The sequence below is a fragment of the Ambystoma mexicanum genome, chromosome 10 (assembly GCF_040938575.1).
Source record: "Ambystoma mexicanum isolate Mex_15411 chromosome 10, UKY_AmexF1_1, whole genome shotgun sequence".
Lineage (NCBI taxonomy): Eukaryota > Metazoa > Chordata > Amphibia > Caudata > Ambystomatidae > Ambystoma > Ambystoma mexicanum.
This window is the reverse complement of record NC_090932.1, coordinates 1,552,132,914-1,552,153,161: the sequence shown is the minus strand read 5'-3', so window position 1 is coordinate 1,552,153,161 and position 20,248 is coordinate 1,552,132,914. Positions and strand designations below refer to the sequence as shown.

The following is a 20,248-nucleotide window of genomic DNA, read 5'->3' as shown; positions in this document are numbered from 1 at the left end:
CTGGTATAGAATCCTCATTCTCTAGCTTGACATCCTTACCTTTGAGGAACTCTACTCAGATACAAGCTTAATGAAAGTGTCCACACAGATGCATTCCTAGTGGTTTTGTTAGTATTAAAGCTACACTGGCTACACTGTTTTGTGACTTAAGAACATGGGAGGGATGATGGCTTTAGTGAAGCTTCTTTTTTTTAGTACATACAACAGTCCTCAAAATCTGTACTCGCCACTAGCCATTGCAGAGTGATAATAGACTATTTGAGAGTAAGAAATGTGCCAAGTGAATATGGAGAATTGAGAGCAAGTGACTTTTTATGCCTCAATAGTAGTCATTTGTACCTCTGTATATATCAACAGTAACCTCCAGAGTAACCTTTCACCACTGATCCACACAACTTCGCAATATGGGTTTTCTAAAGACACTCAGGCAAACAGCCTCCCTCTCAGCTTGAGGACATACACTGTTACACAGAAATGTAATATAGACTTCTGCAACACTTTTTCCCCAGGAACCTAAAAAAAACGTCTGATTCTGCTCTTTTTAAAGTATCATACTTTTCACGATCTGACAGGGAAGGAGGGGGTTAGGAGACAATCACTACTACTACTCTTATGTATTCGTATTCTCCCTACATTTTATATGCATTCAGTTGCAGTACCAAAATAATTCAAATAGCGTATATAAGGTATATGTACATTTTTATGCTTATAAGGAGGTTTATACATCTGCAGGCCATTCTTTTTACAAAATAAAACACAAGTGGATGTGGGATTAGTCTACCACGATTAGATACTTATATATAGAATGGAGGTGGCAAGTGATTTTTATTTTATATGGCTGGGTAGTAGTGTTCCACTTGAGTTACAGAATTCAATAATCTACTTCACGTTGCCATGTGGTTACTGAGGATCACTGTGCACTAGAACATAGATGCTGTTGTTCCTTCTTGGAGGCCAACCAAATTCAAGGACTGAGCACCCCTCCCCACAAGGACCCCCCCCCAACCCAGCATTCTTCATTAGGTTGCCAATAAATATCAAGTCTTCAGTTGCAGGTCAGTTTGTAGAGAGTTTTGGTGTCAAACATTTTCCGAGGCACCAGTGCTTCTGTTCAGCTAGGGCTTGAGAACATTCCAAAGTCTACGGCTCAGGACTCTTAAGTGATCTACCTCCATGACTAAGGTGCTATAGGTCGTTGGTAGATGTAGTTGAAACTAGAAGAGCTTAGTGTTCTACCTGGGATACAGTGCAAGGTTAATTGCTGAAGATATTATGGGCCCTTACGCCAGTACGCTTTGTGCATGAAACATGGGGTTTTACTTTGATTCTGGATTCCACTCACAGCCAATGGAGCCCATTATGATGTAATCTAATAGTCTCTTTTTTGTAAATGGAAGCATAGTCTGGCAGCCTGATTCTGGATTTACTTTTGATAGTCCTGTGTAGATAATATTTCAATAACACAGACAGGCTACAACTAAGCCTCTTATAACCTCATCTCATTGTTTGAACCAAAGAGGTAGGAACATTTTCTGCAAATAGAAAGCTGGAAATTCAAACTCAAAGAACACCAACGGAACAGAGCCACCTCTGTGGAGCAGGACCAGGAGGAGACACGCATATCCCTGTGGATTGAATGACAATCTGGGAACAAGAGAGTCAAGGGAGCCAGGAGGACACTATAAAGCAAAGCAAGAATAAAACGAAGGGGAAAACAGAATCAAGCAAGACTAGACTTGCGTGGGGATAGACTCACGTAGTTGGTGGAGGAAGATGAAGGAAACAGCCCTTTATCTACGACCTTTGAGAGAATTAACTGTCTTTGGAACTTGAGGATGCAGGATAGTGGTACCGGAGAGAAAAAAAAAACTTTTTGTTGAACTGTGACAAGATGGACATGAAATGATAAACTCAAGAAAACCCATCTCCTGATAAAGAAACGTGATACTAGGAGAGATTCCTGGAACCACTATGAGACAGCCGAATAAAGAACACTGGGCAACCCAGATTGCCCATTTTCCCATTTTGCTGGTCCGGAAACAAGGGCGCCGGTAAGCTCACCGGCACCCTTGTTTCTGGATCAGCAAACTACGAGTCTGCCTGCCGTGGTCGCTGTGCCCAACAGGTCCGACCCTGCCGGGCGCAACGGCCACAGTAGGCAGACTAACAGTGCCGGTGCTCCCGTGTCCCCACTCCCATAGAGTCCTTTAGGACTCTGAGGGAATGGGGATTAAAAAAAATATACCGGCACCTGACTTCCCGGCCGCCGGACTCAATTAGCCAGTGGGAGGTCAGGCGCTGGTAAATTATCCCCGAGTCTTGCGGAAACCCATGGGTAACACCGGCAGGGTTACCGCCAGACTTGGAATGAAGCCCATTGTCATTCTTTTAACTATAAGGAAGGTCCTATGAACTCTTTCGATTGAACTCATCCTTTTAAAGCTGTCTGACCCATTTCTGATGAGAAGACCACCTGAAACCAAATCCTGGTTTCCTATTTTGTTGAACAAAACCTTTATGTTTCTGAAAGACTTCCTAACACATTTTTGTCAAAGAGTGAGGGCAAGCATAAGTTTAGAGAGACATTTTGTTCTTCTAGACTTCAACGGCCCTTAGAAACATCAGTTAAGGGAACCATCCCTTTAGAGTTGGGGCCAGTTAGGCATTACACCATCCCAGGAAGCTTTACAAAACGTATCTTTTGAGTCTGTGTCTCCCTCGATACCATACCCGTCTCACACCTGTCCCTCTTCTAACTCACTACTCCAAAAACCTAGAGCGTGCAGTTTTCAACTTACTCACAGAGTTCCTTGACACACACAACCTCCGGGTTCCTCTTCATTCTAGCTTCCGATCTCTGCACTTTCTTTAGTCTGTTCTACTCAATGTCATCAACCACATCTCGTCCGCTAGTCATGCCACCGTTCATCTATTCTTATTCTTCTCAACCTCTATGCCGCCTTTTGATAATCAACAACCATTCTGACCTTCTCTCAACACCATCTCTCCTAGGTATCAGTGACAAGGCCCTCGCCTGGTTTGCATCACATCATGTCCTCAAACACCCTTACCACCCCCACTCGCCCACCTTACTGTTGGTGTAGCCCAAGTGTCAGCCCTGGGTCCACTTCTCTCTATGCTGGCACCCTAATCTCTTCCTATGGCTTCTCCCATCAACTCTTTCTTGATGACACTCAGATCTTCTTCTCCTTTCCCTCCTTATGCGACAAGCTATGGTCAAAAACCTGTCTCTCCGCCATCAAATACTGGATGGCATCTCACTTACTCATGCTTAACTCCACTAAGACTGAAGTGCTCTACTTCCCATCCAAAAAGGCTATCTCTTCCTCTCCCCCTCTGCTATACAGACAACCTTCCCTGCTCTGCTTCTGCTCGCATCCTTGAAGCCGTCTGGACCCATCTCACAACTTCTTGCTCTTCGTCTCCAAATTGCACACTGTGGCCAGGCTCCTCAACATCAGAAAAATAAGACATCTGCTTCCATTCAACACTGCTAAGCACCTAATCTCCTCTTTAGTACTCTCTCGATTTGACTACTGTGCCAGTCTACCCAACTATGCTATTTCACCTCTTGACAAAGTCATCAACTTGTCTGTCCATACACTCTTTGACTTTCCCCCCCTTCACCTCCACTTCCCCAGCCCATCCTCAGTTAGGCAGTTATCTTTGAGACAGAGGACAAAGTATAAACTCATTGTCATCATCTTCAAAACTATGCAGACTTGCCTTACCCTACCTATAGGCCCATTGCACTCCCCACTACCCCTTCGATCATCCTCGGCTCACCTCCTTACTACCTCTCATGCCCCTTGTGCTTCATTGTTTCCTCTCTTCTCCTCACTCCCTTACTCTAGAATGCTCTTTCTCTCCACACTATTCCCACACTATCTGTATTTAAAGCCAACATCCTAGCTCTCCTCCTTTCTGGAGAACCACTTGCACAGTGTTCTATGCCACCAGTTCTCCCTGTTATCCTCTCCTCTTACATCTCTACGACAACCCCTCAGCACTTATCCCTCACCCCTTCATTGTAAAACATAGCTCTTCCTCCACTACCCTGTTGCTATATCTTGCAGTACTGTCCGTGTCCCTGTCTCTACCTCCCTTTCATCATGTGATAATATATCCACATCCTCTCACCACTTGTTCAGGACACTGGTCAGCCGCTCTGTACATCAGTGTTAAGAAACTTTACAAGCATTTTGTGCCAAAAAAGCATTATTCCCCCTGTAATTTTCACTAAATAAATAAAAGTGGGCAGGCTACCAGTTTGCTCCTGCCTTGATAAGGCAAAGTGGGGGTGGCCAGTATGTGCGGATCAAGTGTGTATGATCAAGGAATGGCATCAGGTGAAAAAAGTGTGCAATATTTTGTCAGCATTATTAGGTTGAATGGCATTTACCTTTTCCTTCTCGGCATTTGCTTTGCATGCATATTCCTACTGAATGCCAATAGAACGTTTCCTCTTCAGTCAATAAAGTGACTTTATCCCAAGGCTTTGCATTGCTGTGCCTTTTTTTGGTTTGGTTTATTTATAATGCACGCCTCACCCGTAGGTATCTGGGTGCAGTACAAGATCATGCAATTTCTTAGTTACACAGGCAGAGGTAAACGGTACAACAAAATATCTAACAAAATGTACAAAAGCAGTTTCAAAGTTTTTCACAGTTGGTTACAAAAATATAAGGTAACAGGAACATTACATATGTACATAGTAAGGCAGGTGCACTAGTAAGGGTCGTAGTTGAGGATAAGCCAGCTCTTCATTTGGTTCTGAAACTAGAGATGGATTGAATGGTTCTGAAGTAGGAGGGGAGAGAGTTCCACAGTTGGGCGGCCAAGACAGGGAAGCTGTTACCTCCTGCTTTGTGGAGTTTATTTCTGGGAACTTGTAGATAGTCCAAACTAGCTGATCTGGTGAGTCTAGCGTATTGTTTCAGGGCAAATCTGTCAGACAGATATTGTGGGGCTGCGTTGTTGAGGGATTTGTGGGTGAGGGATGTGGTTTTAAGTCGAATTCTTTTTTTTAATAGAGAGCCTGTTGTGTTCTCTTCTTATGGAGATGTATTGTTTGCGAGGAATGCTCAAGGCTGTCCTAAGAGCATTATTCTGCAGAATCTGCAGTTTTTTCATGATGTATTTGTTAGCACCAAGATATAGTCCTTTGCAGTAGTCAATTTTAGATAATATTAGGGCTCTAGCCAGAGTGATGCAGCTTTTCGTGGAGAGCAAGGGTTTACATAATCGGATGAGCTTGCAGGTGTAGGCACTTGCCGAGGCTGTAGCGCTGACCTGTTTTCTCAGATTTAGGGAGGAATCTAGGTAAAAACCTAACTTTTTACTTAGATGGTGACTTTTATGATGTTGCCATCGATATTAAACAAGCAATATTGTTCACCTAATTTGGAAATGTTGATGGTAGTAGTTAGGAGGAGGAGTTCCGTTTTTTCATCATTCGGCAGAGACCATGTGTGGCCATCCATGCCTGAATGATGTGGTAGATTCTGTTAATCAGGGCTAGGTCCTTGGCGTAGTCACCTGTCAGGGGAATAAGGACATCTGACATCACTTTCTATGCTGTTGCACTTACCATATGATAAATCACCCTTAGCTATATGCGCTAAGGAGAAGTAAATGTGAGGGTGGAGGGTTAGGTGGATAGGAGGGTGTGACCAATCCCAAGATGTCGTTGCTTCTCCCTGAGGGGGGAGTTCCTTCCCATGAGGCCAAGGAGGTGAGGCCGCTATCCAATAGTCCTCTTGGGGGGTGGTACTCCGCAGGATGATCTCATGGGAGGAGACTCCCCCCTCTGGGGACAGGAGAGGACATCTCGAGGGAACGCCGTAGGACACTGCTCACCAACACCCGACCCACCTATATACCTCATAGACCCTATCTCCATCACACTCCAACACTCCATCTAGTACCCTCTTGTACCTGTGTAGGGCCAGTGACATAGGACCCACTGAGACGAGGAAGAGTAGGGACTACCTAAGGTAAACTCCCTTGACAAGTACTGAGATGACGAGGAGGTGCGAAACAATGAAGAGCCATAATGAGAACTGGAATGGACATTTTAGTTGTCAGTGCTGTGAGGAGCCAGGAATGAGATGCAGATACAGAGGAGACAGGTTTGTAATTTAAAAACATTTATTTAAAAGAAATGGGGGTTGGAAAATAGCCGACTATCCCTATTCTAGGAAGAATTCCCCTACCTCAACCAAAAAACCAAAATGAGTCTGTCCAGATATCAAGATGTCCAAACAAAAGTATGTCCTGTGTCCGTAACACTAATGTGCCCCTGATACTCTAAATAAACTCCACAGTGCAAAGGATACTCTCTTCTTTATTTATTTATTACTTGTATATAGCCAAATTAGGCTTTTACAAGATACTCTATTATTATTCGCAAGTGCTCAAGTTCAACACAAAAGTTCAAATCTAACAAAAAGGGTTCCAATGTTCACAGTTCCAGGGAACAGCTTCCTTTCCTATTTTCCTTGTGTCAATCTTACCCATTCAAAAAGACTAACTAATCTCTCTCTCCCCTCTCTCCTCCCGGATTTCTTGTATCAGCCTTACCAGTTCAAAAAGAATAACCAAGTTCCAAAAGGATTACTTTCTCCCCTTGGGGTATTCACTTTTTGTGGGGCCTAGAGTCCCTCCCCCAGGCTTTTTCTTCCTCTTTTAATATTCACAAATCCTATGGGTATGTCTCTTCCTAAGGACCCGCCTGCCAGGAATGATTACAGAAATGCTTAACTCAAGCTTTGAAATTTTTTTTTTTTACATTTAAATAGGTTACCAAGTTAAAAGCCCCTTACGAGATGGGGGTGGGAGGGAGAGTTCCGGATTTCAAATCATATCATAAAGCCTTTCTTCTTAAACAATCCCAATGCTGGTTGTCCCTTCCAAATCCCCCAATATTCCAACCTGGTGTGTAGTAGAAAAACACCTTGCATAAGCTTATGATGTAGTCCATCTTACATATATCTTTTCCTATTGTTCTACAGCCAGGTTTCATCCTACCAAAGCTACTATTTTGGCCCACAGATTATTTCTCTTTCCACAAACCATGTCCCCTGCCAAGGATCTTTCCCCTATGCTCTGGCACGATAAAAACATTACTATTAACAACAGAAAAATATATCGCAAATTGCTGCTGCCCCGGAACGCTGATGCAGTGCTCCACAGTGGAACTGGCGCACAGATGTGTAGCTAAGAGACCGCCGCCAGCTGCCCCTACGAGGCCGCTAAGTGTGAAAATCCTGATTTTGAAAGACCGGGAGTGGATACTGGCATTTTTCAGAGAGGGAGGAGTGATAGAGCGTCCTCGAAGTTGACCATCTACCCAGAGAACACACCGCTGGGGCAGAGGAGAGAAGCGTTTGGCCCCACCAAAGAGCGGCTGCAAAGGGACAACCTCTGCTATGTGTTGATCAATCCAGCAAAGTTAAAAGTGCTCAATGATGGCCAATCACATTTTTTTAACACAATATCGTGGCACACACTGGGATGGACTTGGTAGGCATCACACAGCCGCCGGCACAGAGGAACAATGAACATTGACTGTTGCTCTGCGTAGAGGTATAGTCAATATCCACTTTGGGGCATTCCGGATTGGCTAGGTGCAGAAGCATACCGACTGACACCCCTCTTTGCATTTCTGGGGTTGGAGGGCCGCAGCTGGCAGCCGCAGTTGCGGCTGTCAGATTCTTACGAACGTTGATCACTTGTTTGGATACCAGTTTTCAGTTATCAACTGCAGTGCGTTGCCTGGTAGTTGGGTGAGGCTGCCTGGGATGCAGTTAGGCCTGAATACGCTTACAGCTATTGGGCCAGAATTACATGGTTGGGGAGGCTGAGGTGTTTGGAATTTGTGGGGAGTTATTGGGTTCACTGTTCTTTTCGCTTGTGGCAAGAGTTCAGTGGGCGGCTAATGCCACACCTGTGGATGGATAGGGCGACTGGTTTGGTAAGGAGGAGGGCATGTGTGGGGTCTGTGGGGACGAGCTAGACCCTAGGATGTTTGAGTATGACTGGTAGTGTGTGTCTCTCTACGTGGTATGTCCGCGGCCTGAATGACAATCTTAAAAGACTCAGGGTGCTTACGTATTTCGGTAGAACAGGGGTGGGGATAGCTCCATTACAGAAGACACATCTTACCAGGGACAAACAGAACAAGATCACTAAGAAGTGGGGCGGGCAGCTGTGTGGCTATCCCCTACTCTGCATTTGCCTGAGGTGCCCTAGTGTGAATCGCACCTACTGTCCCCTTTCAGATCCTGGAAACAAAGGGCGATGATGAGGGTAGAATGGTGCTTGTCTTGGGACTCCTGAAGGAGAGGAAAGTTTGCATTGTCAATTCCTACGCTCCTAAACATACCGCCACTTAATTCTTTGCTTCACTTGACTCAAGGCTGTCCCATGATAGGGGTGCCCTGTGGATCTGTGGGAGGAGTATTTTAATTGTACATTTGACCCGACAATTGACAGGTCGGATAATAAATTCAAGAGGGGTGCCGCCTCTGTGAAGCCTTAAGGGTCTGCTGGAGGACCTTGCGTTGATAGATTATGGAGAGTGAAGCATGTAGGGGCCAGGTCCTACTTGTATTTTCTGCCCCCACACGGGGTGCACACCCACATAGACTATATATTTACGGGGCAGGAGTCACTGGCAGGAAATTACAAAAGTAGCTTACAGGGCCAGGGTTCTTTCTGATCATGCACCGTTGATGGCCATGTGGCAGAGGAGATTGTGCTGACCCCTGATTCCTACTTGGAGGTTAGGTGCAGAGGATCTCCTTGATGATACTTTGAGAATAATCTGGCTGAGTCGATAGATTATTTTTTTACATTAACGGTGGTACTGTGGATAGCATGGCCATGCTGTGGGAAGCCTTTCAGAAGGTGGTGCGGGGAGAGGCGATAGCAAAATGGGGCAGCTCTGGAAGGAGATGCTGGATTCCATCACAAATATGGAGGGAAAGAGAATTGGCGGAGGAGATGGCTGCGGAAATGGGACAAGAAGCAGGGAACCTAACTTGCAGCATGGGACTGGTTGGGCAAATTTTACTTTGTAGAACACATGCGTAAGCTACATGTGGAGGGCAATAAACATGGGAGACTGCTGGCCTGGTTGTGTAGAAGGGAGAAATGGTTACTGCTATACTGAATGAAAAGAGGGCCGTTAGGCATGGGCAAGAGGAGATTAACAAGGTCTTTGCTAAATTCTATAAGAATCTGTATTCAGCTGCGGCGGAGGCTTGCGGCAACGAGATTGCCGAAGGCTTGTGTCATATAGAATTGCCTCGCCTCCAGCTAGATCCGAGGGAGATGTTGGACACCCCGCTTTCAGTTGAAGAGCTGCTGGTTATAATACGGGACTTTCCATCAAGCAAAACCCTAGGTACCGATGGATTGCATGGGAAATTTTATAAGGAGTACACTGAGAGGCTGGATCCCAGGCTCTTGGAGACACAGGAGGAGGCGTATGAGATAAAGATGCTGCCAGGCAGCCTGCAGGAATCAATTGTTGTCCATGTGCGGAAACCAAATAAGCCACCGCTAGATTGCAAAACTGTTACGGCCCTGCTGGCTGCCAGGTTAAAGAGAGCGATTGGGATTCTGATACAAGAGGAACAGACGGGGTATGTGACGGGCAGGCACATCACATGGAACCTGAGAAGGTTTCCCCACTTTATAGATAATACCAGGGATTCAGAGTTTAAATCTGCGGTGGCCTCTCTTTAGATTCTGTTAAGGCTTTTGACTCATTCCGAAGGGATTGGAAACACTATTATTTGCGTCACCTATAGGGGATTGGTTTCTGCGATGGGATCGCCTAGTGTACGCAGGTCTCACGGCCAGGGTGAGTACAGGCAGACATATGTCTGAAGGGTGGGCGCTGGGGAAAGGCACTAGGCAGGGCGGACCGCTGTGGTTTATGCTAGCGTTGGAGCCGCTCGCAGCCTTCCTTAGAGCAGAGTATACAGAGACAGGTATCATGGTTGACAGGGTTAGACATTTAATATCACTGTATGCTGATGATGTGCTCCTCCAAGTTACATACCCGGAGGACAATTTGCAATACCTTCTCGACTGATTGGTCTCAGGTATACAAATTAGCAGATCAAAATCCTGCTTCTTCCCACCAGCTTGGTTGCGGCCCAGTGCAGCGTCCTGCTGCCCGACCTAGGTCTGCCCTGGGGGATGGATACTTTAAGATACCTTTGGGTGAATGTCCGACATGACTTTCCTGCTTCACATACACATAATACGCAGAGAGATATGGATGGGATTGTTAAGTCTATGGCATTTTGGAGGAAGCTCATATTGTTGATGAATGGCAGAGTGGCACTCTTGAAAATGTTGGTGCTCCCGAGTCCAGCCCTACAGATAGGGAGTTTATAGGCCACTTTTACACCCTGAAAAAATTGACGAATACTAGCCCCAAAAAATAATTGGACATGTAGATTCTTGGCGCCCCTGCTTTCCACCTCACAGCTCCATGGAAATATTTGGACCAGTAGTGCACATAGTACCACAGGAAGAAGCTATGATTTTTAACTGCCCGTTTGGAAGAAATAAACATGTATCTTTTAATGTGCATGAATAACTAAGTGCTAAGAAATAAATATTACAAAAACATTTCCGTTTTTCAGTTAAAACATTTTTACTTGCTTATAAAATACTCTCATTGGGAATTAGATTTACATTTTTACTCCCTAAAAAATAATTTTACTCCCAACTTTAAAAAATGGGGAGTAAAATACACACACTTCCAGATCTTATCTGGAGCACTGCCCGCATATGTTATATTACTTTCTCAACATACCTTTTAAATGCCCAAAATATTTTTTATCAAGTTGGATTCTACCATTAGGGAATTTGTTTGGAGGGTGAGGGGGATAGAGGAAGAGGAGTGTGCTTGGCACCTTGCAGAGTGACTACAGGGATGAGGAGGGTCTGCTTACACCAGTTTCAGTTATATTAATTGGCAGAAAACTGCTGCAGTTTGTTACGGGCTGGCTCGCAGACCAGCTTGTTGCAACCCGCTATTAAGCAGTATTTCCTAAAGGAGGTACTGTGGGGGCATGAGGGCACATTTCTGCACCTGGCGCACATTTTGGAGCTGGGAAGGACCCTCTTGCGCAGGATGTGGAGGCTCTTTGGGGGATAGGGGTCGCAAAGCCTTATCCCCCTAACATTCCCCTTGTGGGCGGGTGAGGGCAGGTTCCAACCAGGTACAAGGGATCAGAAGGTATTGGGAGATTAATAGGGTGGCCACGTGGGAGACTTACTGCATTCACGCCTGGTGAGAGAGATCAGGAAAGTTGGCCTGCCCTTTGTGAGGGTATAGAGCCTGACCCGGTACTGGAGGCCATGTATGAGGGCGGGGGGCATGTTGTCACTAGAATATATGAATTGGTTTCCAGTAAGATGGTGGTTCTTGCTCTGAGGGTTCATTTGCAATAGGAGACAGACCTGGGCAGGACCTTTACAGACATGGAATGGGCCCGGGCTTTGATTTATACCAGAAAGGTCTACAGGAATGCCTGTTTCAAATTACTGCAACTAAATGTTATGCATAGGTCATATATGACCACGCACAGAATTTCTCAGTTTGGGGGAGGTGTGGGAGGGCAGCAGAGCAGGTCTGTCCTAGATGAGCGAACGATGAGGCGGATATGCTGAACATGTCCTGGAGCTGGCTGGTGTTCAAAGGTACTAGAGGCAAATGCACACAAAGTGGCCCACAGCATTTTCAGCTGCATCCTTGACAACCTTAGGCCAGCCCAGCCCTACAGATAAGGGTTGTACCGGCCACTTTTAATGCCTAAAAATAGGTGAAAACTCCCAAAAAATAAAGATAGGGAGTACACTCACAACAAAAAATAAGAAACAGACACATAGGTCCTTGTGTTCCTGCTTTCATCTACACGGATATGTCTGGAACAGTAATGTACTCTGTTCCACAGAATGAAACTATTATTACTGCCCAATATGCAGAGGTAAACATGCATTGTATTATTTATTTATTCATAAAGCGTTTGGACACAAAACGAGTGCTTCAAAGCGCTCCAAGACGTTGGGTAACATGGGATACAATCAATCATAAGTCCTTGGAAAATTCTGAATGATATACAATAATAATAAGCATAATAGGCCTGACGGCATTTCTGCTAATTCAAGTGCGTTGATAGATAGTGGGGAAAGCAGGGAGGCGGGAGGAAAGGGGGGGGTACATGAAAAACAAAACAATATGGAAGTGTGTGGCAAACAGTGACGATAGGACGGAAGGGGGGGGAAGAGGTGGTCGCACGTAATAACTCAACAGCCATAATAGAGAACATTTCTTGCTAGAATTAACACAGTAGAAATAGACAAGAGGGAAGTGAAAGAGGGGGGGGGGGGTGGGGGTATAGTTAAGTTGGCTGGGCGTTTTATAACGTGCCACCAACACAAGTGTTTCAGGTGCACAATGCTAGGGGGGGGGACAAAGGGAGACAGAGGGGCAGAAAGACAAAGAACTCACTGGGTTGGGTGCATTCAATTTGTATAAGGACGTAGACTGGAAGTCCAAGGGGTGGGGGACGGGATAAGTGCACCTAGTCCAGGAGGGCCGGGTTAGAGCAGAGGGGTCATCTCTTTGGGAAGTGCGTAAGGCAGTCAGATGTGCAGGGGCCCGGAGGCAAGTGCAGGGACTGGTGTGGGTGCCTGGGACCTGTAAGGTTCTGAGGTGATCCAGGAAACCAGTCAGCTAGCTGAGCAGAAGGAGTTGGTAGCAGGTAGGGAATGTAGGTTAGCAGGGGAGAGGTAGAGAGAAGGCAGAGGAGAAGAGGAATGTCCAGAATTTCAGGAGATCCAGCTTGAGATCTTAATGCACATGAATAACTAGGTACAAAAAAAATATATTATTACAAAACCTTCTGTTTGCGAGTTAAAACCTATTTTTACTTGATTATAAAATATTCCCATTAGACTTACTTTTTTACTCCCTAAAAAAATCATTCTACTCCCAACTTTTTGAAAGATCTCTGATCTGCGTGTTGGCCAGTCGCAGGATGGCTGTGGCCTGGAAGGTGAAGGAGGATCCCAGTGTGGATGCGTGGAGGAGTGATTTGTACAGATGGACGATGGCAGAGTTTGTATGGTACAGAGAAGTATATACGAGGTATGTAGGAGATTTGTGAGGATGTGGCCGCTTGGAATTCCCTGACACAGGTGATTGTTTGTGCCCTCAGATGATATGCCCCTGTAGAAGCTCAAAAGTGGTCTGCATGCTGATATGAGACTCCATCCCACTCATGGGTACCTGGGATAGAGGGGCGCGCACTGATGTACATTACTTAGGTCCTGGGCTGGGACCATACATGCAGGTGTTATTGTATGTTTATTTGGCTTGGCTACTGTCTAGTTTTGCTCCAGGATCATGACATTGTGGTCCAGTATATACTATTTGCTTGCTCTATTTGTTTATCCTGGATATACACTGTTTATGAGGATTGTACAGATCTTATCACTCACTAGCCACTTGTATATGTTGTATGGGCTAGGAAGAGAGTTGAAATGGTTTTGAGCAGAGGAGAATGAAGAGAGAAGAGAAAGGAAGAGCTAGTAGGAGCAGTACATGGGGAGGATGGGGCTGACCAAAGAAATAATTGACACTCACAAGCAAGAAGCAGGACACAGCAAAGCTCAAGGGCGAAGAGGCAACGTGCTGGAGGTTGGCCCTTAGCCGTTTTCCCTTTGCTGGATTAACACATTCTCTGCTCATTACCTACTCGTCTCAGAAGGGATTGCCATCCCCCGCAACATTTGAATCATTATAATGCAGTTAACCACAAGCACATCTTAAACACATATTAGATCACCTCCCGATGCAGCTGTAGGTTAAGACAGTAAAACTCTTCTTAAGGCTTTAGGGAAACAAAGACACATCTCTAACACAAGGATGAGGCTGAGAGGTTAATGCTTTCTGCAGCCAGCATAAGGAGACTAAGAAACGGCTTCACATTACACAAAACATTGGCAACTGGGCTTTCTACTTGCTCCCCTGCAGCAAAGATTTCCATCTTACGTGACAGCAGAGCATGGTAAAAATGTTTTCCATATTGTCCTGTTCTTCATGTCCTGAACTTTAGCTCATGTCATTTTAATTTTAAATTATTGTAATAGATGTGTAGTGTTATTTTCCACTTTATAAAAGCAGAGTTGCATTTCCCAGAATCCAAACCAATGAGAGCTTACAAGCCAGGAGTGGTTCAACAACTGATTCTGACATACAACTTAAGATCTCAGTTTGTAAAGGGGGCAGTTCCACAAAGTAATCCCAAAAAATAACACAAAAGAAATCATAAATGGAGAGCACAACTTGCAAGAAGAAAAAAGGCCCTTTATTCACAAAAATGCGGCTGGGAGAATATCAGACAGCTCTGTGGAAATTAACTGCAAAAAACTCAACCCGCCCATTACAGACTACAATATTTAAGGCGGCAAACCAAAGAATTTAAATATTCTATTAATGCAACGTTAATTACAATGTGAGCGTTTTCATTGGTTAATCGTCATTGACCCCCACAAAGAACAATCTGATTGGGGGATGTTCTTTTTCAAGTGACAACAAAAAATACCACAGCCCATCATGACATAATTTTACCAGTAAAGAAATGTTGCGCTCCCATTGTTTGGCACTCATAATACAATAAAAAGCTCTGCCCTAATTGGACAGTGAGACAGCTTGGTCCATAGCATCCCACCGACATGGACTAATAATATTGTGAGTGGAAATCAGTGAGGTCAAAATGTTGTTCCATCCTCTGGAAAAAAAAGACAATGCCTCCTCTACGATTCCCTTCGTCCTTCCTTTTGCACCTGCAACGCCCATCACGAGACATGTTTCCAACTTTGGATGTTAACTAATTATCTTTTTCACAATTCACAATGAAAAAACATGTATGCAGCCCTTTTCCTGAAAATTAATTTCTTCTATTCATCTGCTTTAACATGGCAATTTTACCTCCGGACCAAACGTCCTGCTTAGTGGGGGTGTGCTCATATTCTGATTCTTCAGTTTGGCAATGCTACTGTGTGGGGTTTCTTTTGTGTCCTTCACGACCATTATGTATTCATTCAGCTATCATCTGGGAAAGCACCTGCTGCTCCAAGCCCCATTGCAGGTTTCTGGGAACATTCCTCCTTGCAACAATTAATGGAACACTATTTGGCATCCTATCCCACTTCTGACCTTGGCTGCCTGAACCTCCTGCCCAGCTGCAAAATAAAATTTCAAATAAATGACCAAAGCTCAAAAATGTGGCTGAGCTTCCTAGAATGCCAGGGTCTGCAGCTTGTAATCTTGGTGTACTTAAACATGGCAGGCATCTTGCTCAATACAACACTTATACTTACTAAAACTCAATCTACACATCCCAACTAAACACAACCTGCATAACTCCATCCAATAATATACATGTAATAAAAAGGGGTTAGCTGCATGTGTGTTCTTCTGTACAGCACACAGCATAAAAGCTCCCTGAAGTGTGGTGAAACTACATCTACATACAACCAGTGACCTCTACGTCACCACCAGGGGTCTAAAACCGCGCTAAAAGAGTTTTCCTATCCGAAACTTGCGCACAACTTTAGAACGTTGGACCTTCATTGTATAGGTTCACTACCCTAGTACTTTAAAGTGTGAACGGCACACTCAAAAAGAGCCTATGTAATAATCCCTGCTTTTAATTATTCTTTGAAACAGGCATGTAGTTAGTTCTTATACCCTTGGTGAGATGACATCTGAAGCGCAGAAGAACAAATACACGTTTACATGTTCACCAAGCAGTCATCACGAAAACACAAGAGCCAGCTTTGAACAGCTTATTAAATGGGTTTATTTTTTGTTTGCCCGAATGCAGATTAAATAGCGGTTCTGAAATGCATAGAACTGTCTCAACAGTGAGAGAGGATGACAAGTGATCGGTGTGCTAGACTATGCAGCCTCACACTAAATGGGACACGACCCTCTTTGCATCTCCTCCACTCACATGACCCGTGAACTTCTGACCGAGTACAGTACACCTAAAAGCAGACTGTCCCTATTCCCAGCTCCCTCATCTGAATCCTGATGAACCCTTTTGCTACCTGCATCCCGTTCATTAATTCTTCTGGCCCCTTGCCTCAAATGTTCACTTTAACTTTAGAGCTAGGCTGGCCAGATTGTAACTCCTTAAGAATTCATGTTTCCAGTCGTGGGCTTTTAATTTACATATCAATTGTGTTAGATGAGCAATTGCAATTTGTTGCAGTGAAGGCATTTCGCTGAAGGCTGGTTTAAAAGAAAAGTCACTGAAATGGAGGTAAGCTTGAGAAAACCCTTTTGTGTGGACCTCCTCCCTAATTCCCTCTTTCCCATTTACATTTCCTGTGTGCCCAAACGCTGCTTCCCCTAGACCTCGAAAACCACTCCCTTCCCTTTTTAGTGGTTACACCTCACCCAGCGCCCACCTCACCTCCCGCGACCTCTTCGCTCCATCCTGCTGCACAGTCTAGTGAGGGCCCGCACCAGCTACAGCAGCCACGCACTACAACACTTTACACAGTACACCCAAGTTGCCCACCTCTACCCTGACAGTTCGATCCCCTGCTCCGCCCCCTTCCCCGCTTTCTTTCCCGCCCATACCCATCCGTCCGTTCTCATGGAAACCACCAACGCTTCCTGTGCGCGCATGCTCAAATACAAACAACGCAGCACTATATACAGATGGTGTCATTTCCGAGGCAGAAGAGCGAATAGTAATAGAAAACAGACTACAGCGGAGACATAACTGACCAAATACACATACACGCGGCCGTTCCAGAATGCTTCTGACGACAGCTGACCGAAAGGGGTAAAAATATAACTACAAATATAGGTATAATTTAAAAACTCTCTTTGTACCTTCAGACGAGGAGTGTTATTTTTCCAATAAAATACTTGGTATCAAGTGTTTAAAATGGTTTTTAAAACATTTCTTTCTCAACACATAAAACTATTGACATCAGACACCCTTAAAAAACAAACGCATAAATTAGACCCTTATGTGAGCACTATTCACACTGTACGAAGCCAATGCCCATGTGGGTAGCCGCACATTCCACACGTATTCATTCACTCATGAGTGCCCCTCGCGTCCAACCTTTATTTTTTTTTGTAAAATGTTTGATGTTTTATTGATATTTAATATTTTATTAAAAATGAACATTTCATAACAACCAAGTGGAATGGAATGTAGCGTTTCATTTGAAAATTCATCTTAAAGTGGAAATCACTTCATAAAAATTGACAAATGCAATAAAACAAGCCGCAATGATGTAACGATAAGCAGAGCAGACACAAGACGGGTGCAACTAAACCTACATTTGGGGGGGGCTAACTAGTGATGGGATGGGCCACGTCAGAAAGTGGGCGGGGCAAACACGGGGCCCCACCCCCTCTGTTCTAACCCAAGGGTTGTCTGTCCTGGGGTCCGAGTATCAAATGGTATGTTATAGAGAGAGAATTGATGAGGGTGCTAGGTGTGGCTGAGCTGAGTGGGAGGACTTTGCTGGGAGGTGATGGGGTGAGAGGCAGGAGGAGGAGCAGTGTGATGTTGGATTTTGTGAGGCAGATGGGGCGGTGGGAGGAGTTGTGAGTTTATGTGGGTCTGGTGCACATCATCCTTTAGGATGGGGAAGCGCCTGCGTGGGTCAGAAAGTATCAAATGGTAGGGCCCAGCATTCTACCTAAGGAAGCGCTGCACACACGCACACACACTCTCTGTCTCTCTCTCTCATTTAAACATCCCATTCACCATACACTCGCTCATTTACAAGTGCACCCATAAACCATACACTCATTCACACACACATTAAATACACACTCCTTACACACATGCATACATACATAATGAACTAACCTCTCTTTCTAACAAAAACCAAATGTGCACATCAGCCCCTTCCCCTCAGATGCAAAAGAATCCATAAAGTTGTTATATTTTTACCTACATCCGTGGGGAGGGGGCTGATATGAGTATTTGATTTTTGTCAGGCACAGAGGCATGCATGCAACATTCCGCTGCACCTAGGAGGAAGATTCAGTCAGAGAATTCGTGAGATGTACATTTTCTCATAGCAATGCATTTGGTTTAGAATTATTTTAGGCGGTAGAACGTGAAAAATAACAATAATTCTATATCAAGACCCAGAGGCTCGGAACTCAACTCTTTACTTCTTGAGCAGCCAAAACCAATTACTTTCACTTTAAGCAAACTCTCAAATAAACTACGCATCCATGAAAACATGAGAAATATGAAGTTTGTGTCCAATTGGTTTAGCATTCTACGTGATCTAAACAGTCCAATCACGTCCCCAAATTCCATTATAAACACCACCGTCGTCCTTTCTTCTTCCTCTTTCTTTGCTCCTCGAGCAACTGAGCTAAGTGATTCTTACGTTATTATTCCACTTTATTGTGCATTTATTGTGTGAAAGAAAGTGGTTGTGCACGCAGCACGGCGGCGTGCGCATTGTGCAAAGAAGCTTTGGCAGAGCTTATCCGCAGGTTAGGGAGCGCGGTGGGACTTGGAAGCTGCAGCACTCTAGGGGTAGCAGGAGGCAATGTGACAGAGAAGCTTGTGCCAGGCGCAACGGGACCCGGGGAGGTTCTGGCGCCATAGCGAGACTTCTGTGAGGGACTGCAGGCTCCTTAAGGGGGGGGGAGCTGCTCTCAGAATGGATAAAGATAAATCTAAATATAAACAATTGGGGATAAGGAGCAAGCGGCTCCAAGGGTGCACAGCAGACGAGTGCAGAACCCTGACGCCCCATCACTTCACGCCACCTGCTGGTGGCAGAGGCGTACAACGGGAAGATCATAAGCACCTGGAGCTGGAACAAGGTGCACTTGATGGGCACAGTCCCAGGGGAAACTGTGAACAGCTCCAGAGGGCTCAGACGCAGGAGCAGATCCTTACTGACAGGCAAATTCCCAGGAAAAACTGTTTTTCAAGGCTATCTGACCTGCCTAGCTACAAAGTAAAGCAAGGTTGACGGGGGCATCCCACGTATTCTACTTATATTTATAAGAGCCCAGCATAAGCATAACATGAGTAGAGAATACTCCATGGAAGACTCTGATGGCCCTCACGTAAGTGGCATCAGAATGAGACAGGCTGTTCAGAGAGCCATGAGTGCTGGTAGAGGCACAATGTGCAAAGGCAGGGGCATTATGAAGGACCTCGTAGCTTTCTCTCGGCATGGCAGCGTTGAGGAGAGGCTTGTAGAGGCAAAGGGGGAAGAAAGAAGACCCGCAGGGCACATAGCGCCCACATCCCCTGGGTTCACCACACAAGAGAAGGGGTGGCAAGAGGAAGGCAAGGTCATGGGACAAATATGGCTGAGATATCTCGGAAGATACCTCCGAGGTGAGCTGCCTAAGAATTGAGGAAGCAAGAGGATGGGAGCTCTCAAGAGTCTGAGGACTCATCATCGAGTGACGCCAGAAGGCATAAAGGCAAGAAGAGTAAGCTTACGGTCGTGGAACCTCAGGGTAACAAATTCGACCCAGATACCCGAGTTCACCCATTTCCTCCGAGTGGGACCATCCGGATAACATTACAGCCTAAGCCTACCTAAAGAGAAGGCTCAGGGCGCCTTTGAGTAAAGGGGCAAGGAATAAAATGCGGGCAGAATGCCCCAGGCCCAGGGTGCCAGAGGGGGTGGCCGCGACACCTGAGATTGCCAATCGCATTCTGACCTTCATGGGAAGGTACAGCAAGGACATTAAGAAAAGCATTGATCGGTCCTGGAGGATGTTCCAGGGCAAACTGCTCTGTGGTTGGGCCAATCACAAAGATATGGCAACTGGTGGAGGAGGCTAAGCAGAGAAAGGAGGCTATCGATCCGGAGGTCCTCACGGGCTGGGCGCAAAAGGGCAACATGTCTTTTGGGCAATGCAAATAGTTCCATTGCAACAGAGAGGAGGCAATCTATTCTCATGAACATTGACTCCAAGTTAGGAGAACTAGCCCCGTCGAAAGCAGCAGCTGCTGCCAAGGATAAACTATTTGATGAGACATTCATCAAGGACATGGCAAAGTTTGCAATCACATACACCTCACTGGATAAAATGTCACTCTCATCTGGGTCTCTGCATGAGCGATAGGGTCCTCTGATGTCCCTTCCTGCTGCTGGATGGGTTCTTCCT

The 20,248-nt window shown here is 45.3% G+C and overlaps 1 protein-coding gene across 1 annotated transcript in view; it reads right to left on the bottom strand.

Annotated features, from left to right (window-relative positions):
• Positions 1 to 16,662, bottom strand: part of SFI1 (SFI1 centrin binding protein) — a 1,072,759-nt gene extending 1,056,097 nt beyond the window's left edge. Inside the window, exon 1 of the mRNA XM_069619815.1 lies at positions 16,536 to 16,662. Within this exon, the coding sequence (XP_069475916.1) occupies positions 16,536 to 16,558 (23 nt within the window). The 5' untranslated portion in view covers positions 16,559 to 16,662. The remainder of the gene's footprint in view (positions 1 to 16,535) is intronic.
• Between the last annotated feature and the right edge of the window lie 3,586 nt (positions 16,663 to 20,248).